The sequence below is a fragment of the Myiozetetes cayanensis genome, unplaced genomic scaffold (assembly GCF_022539395.1).
Source record: "Myiozetetes cayanensis isolate MyiCay16 unplaced genomic scaffold, myiCay2020 scf10, whole genome shotgun sequence".
Taxonomy (NCBI): Eukaryota; Metazoa; Chordata; class Aves; order Passeriformes; family Tyrannidae; genus Myiozetetes; species Myiozetetes cayanensis.
This window is the reverse complement of record NW_026086605.1, coordinates 36,260,544-36,263,565: the sequence shown is the minus strand read 5'-3', so window position 1 is coordinate 36,263,565 and position 3,022 is coordinate 36,260,544. Positions and strand designations below refer to the sequence as shown.

Below are 3,022 nucleotides of genomic sequence, written 5' to 3'. Positions count from 1 at the left end.
TGATCCTTCACTCCCTCCTGCCTCCAAAATCGGGCAGGAGGGTGTTTTGCTGACACCTGCCCTCCCTGGACCCCTGGACAGAGTGCCCATCCTTGTTCTGGGGGCCAGAGGGTAGCGGTGGCCTAAATATTTCCTAAAAAGCAGCTGAATCAATAGTGACACCAACCAGCCTTCCCCACGGGGTGCTCTGATTAGCCCCCTCGCCCCCCATCCGAAGTGTCCCAGGAATGGACACTTCCCCCCCTCCCGTGGCGCAGGAGGGCTCCACACGCGGGGCAGGCACGCAGAGGCAGCTCAGGCTGGTTTGAAAGAGGAGTTTATTCGCTCGCAAACAGACGGTGGCATCCCTTTGAGCCGGGATTAAAAACCCAGTGTGTACAAAGTCTCAGTCCCTCGGAGAGCACGAGGCAGCGCCCCCGGGGAAAAAAAAACCCGGCCAGTCCCGGCGTTCTGTACAGCGCTAAGTGCCAGCTCAGTATTCACAACACAGTAACGTACTGCAAGAAAGTCGCTTTAAAGTAGTTCCCTTGAGAAACAACCTTCCCTCCGGCGGGGCCGGAGTCTGTCCCGGCGGGGCCGGGCTGCGTGCCGGTGTCCGTGTGTCCGTGTGTCCGTGTGTCCGTGTGTCCGTGTGTCCGTGTCAGTGCCGCTGGCAGGTGTGCAGGCGGGACGTGTCCCCGGGGCCGAGCTCCCGCTGCAGGCGACACGCCAGGCCCTCGGCACAGTGGCAGCGCTGGAAGATCTCCAGCCCGTGGGAGCCTTTCCGCCGGTGCCGGGTACACACCTGCCCCTCCCGCAGCACCGGCTTGCACATCTTGGACCAGAAGTGGCGGGCGCAGCACAGCCCGGCCGCGCAGTCCGACGAGCGCAGGCACAGATCGCCCTCCTCGCCTGCGGGGGACAGGGCACTCAGCGAGGGGACAGGGACAGCGGGGCGGGGGGGCAGCCTGGGCTCCTCCAAGGGGGGGCAGTGGGGCGGGATGAGCATCCCAGACTGATCCCAGGGGGACAGCAGGCAGGGGTGGGCATCCTGAACTGATCCCGCAGGGGACACTGAGGCTGAGTGGGCATCCTGGACTGATCCCATGGGGCACAGAGGTTCACGGTGGGCATCCCAGAGCAGTCCCACAGGGACAGCAGGGCAGGCTGGGCATCGCAGTCTGATCCCAGGGGTGACAGCAGAGATGGGTGGACATCTCGGACTGATTCCATGGGTGTCAGAAAGATAGGGTGGGCATCCCAGACTGATCCCACAGGGAACAGAGCGGCAGGGTGGGTGTCCCGGACTGATTCCAAGAGAGAGAGCAGGGTGGGCACCTCCCAGGGGCCTTGGGGTCCCAGCAGCACGGCCCCCTTACCTTTGGTCGTGGGGATCCAGGCGGGAGCGGGTGTCCGTCGGGGCAGAGTCTCAGTGCCGGGCTCCTCCAGCTCGGCGGCTCCGTGGGGAGGTTCCGGAGGGGTGCAGAGACCTGCGGGGGGCAGTGGGGCGGCTGTCAGCCACGGGTGGGACCCCGACCCCCTCCCGCGGCCACCTGCAGAGTGCCCCCAGCCCGCAGCCCCCGGCCCTCACCGTTGCTGCAGGTCATGCCGGGGCAGCACATGGCATCGCGCAGGCAGCGCTTGCGGCGCCTCCGGCAGGAGAGGCACAGCGGAGCCCCCCGCCGCGGGCCGCCCCCCCGCAGAACTCCTCGGGGCCGCAGTCCTCGTCCTCGGCGCACGGGAAAGGCTGCGGGGGGCACAGAAGAGGCGGAGGGGGGTCAGCGGGGCCGACACTCCCGTCCCCGGGCTGTGTCCCCTCCTCGGCACCCTGTGTGTCCCCGCTCCATCCCGGTGCGTCCCCTCCATGCCCAAGGTGTTGTCCCTACTCAATTCCCGCTGTGTCCCCTCTCCCGCCTCCACCCCGAAGTGCGCCTTCCCCGTCCCTGGTGTCCCCTCCATCCCCGAGGTGTCCCCCCGACTCCTTCCCCGGTGGGTGCGTGTGTGTGTGTGTGTGTGTGTGACCACGCCCTGTGAGTCCCCTCCATCCACCTCCACTGTGTCTCGCTCTTCTATCCCCGGTGTGTGCTTCCCCTCCATCCCCGGTGTCCCCATCTCCATTCCCGGTGCGTCTCCCCCCGTCCTGGGTGTCGCCTCCATCCCCGATGCGTGTCCCTTTTCCTCCATCCCCGGTGGGCACAGCCGCTCTCCACCCCCTGGCCTTGGTGTCCCCTCCATCCTCGGTGTCTCCCCACTCCATCTCTAGTCTCTGTGTGTCCTTCCCCTCCGTCCCAAATGCGTCCCTCAACTCCATCCCCGATGCATCCCCTCCACCCTCGCTGTGTGTTCCACATCCATCCCCGGTGTCCTTTCTCTCCACCGTCGGTGTGTGCCCCAAATCCACCCGCAGTGTCCCCTCTATGCATCCCCAGTGTGTGTCCCCCATCCATCCCGGTGTCCCCCGTCCATTCCCGGTGTCCCCCTCTCCATGCCCGTTCCTACCTGCCGGGTGGCGGCCGGCGGTGCCTTGTTGCTGCCGTCGAAGGGGGGTGCGGGGGCGGCGCTGGCCTCGGCCCCCCCCGGGGGTCCCTTGATGGCGTTGGAGCTGAGGCCGCCCCCGGGAGCCGCCGCCCGCCCCGCCGGGGCCGCGCAGCTCAGCGCCGCCAGCAGCGCCACCAGCCCGCGCATCCTGGTCCCCGCCGTGCCCTCCCGTGCCCGCGGTGGCCCCGAGCAGCGGCTCCCTGCGCTCCTCCGCCGCCTTTATACCCCCGGGGCCGCGTCCTGCCCGCCCCCTCGGGGCGGGGGGCCCGCCGGCTGGGATTTCAAAGGCTTCCCGAGGGGGGGGCTGTGCCCACGAGCCCCCAAAACCGCCCCCACCCCGCCCCGAGGGCTCCGACATTGGTGGGGAGGGGGTTTCGCAATGACGAGGGCAGACCCCCCCTCTCCATTTCCCACCCCCCGCCCCTGGTCCCGGCCAGATGCTCCGCACGCCCCGACGCCGCCGCTGTCTCCAGCCGGGCGCGCCCGACGGAGGGACCTGGAAGGG

General features: G+C 68.5%; 1 protein-coding gene across 1 annotated transcript; it reads right to left on the bottom strand.

Annotated features, from left to right (window-relative positions):
* Positions 1–300: 300 nt before the first annotated feature.
* DKK1 (dickkopf WNT signaling pathway inhibitor 1) lies at positions 301–2,664 on the bottom strand. The gene is given in 5 exon segments (XM_050340837.1): positions 301–891; positions 1,359–1,469; positions 1,571–1,654; positions 1,657–1,726; positions 2,479–2,664. Coding segments are annotated over 5 exon segments (702 nt in total). The 3' UTR covers positions 301–640.
* Between the last annotated feature and the right edge of the window lie 358 nt (positions 2,665–3,022).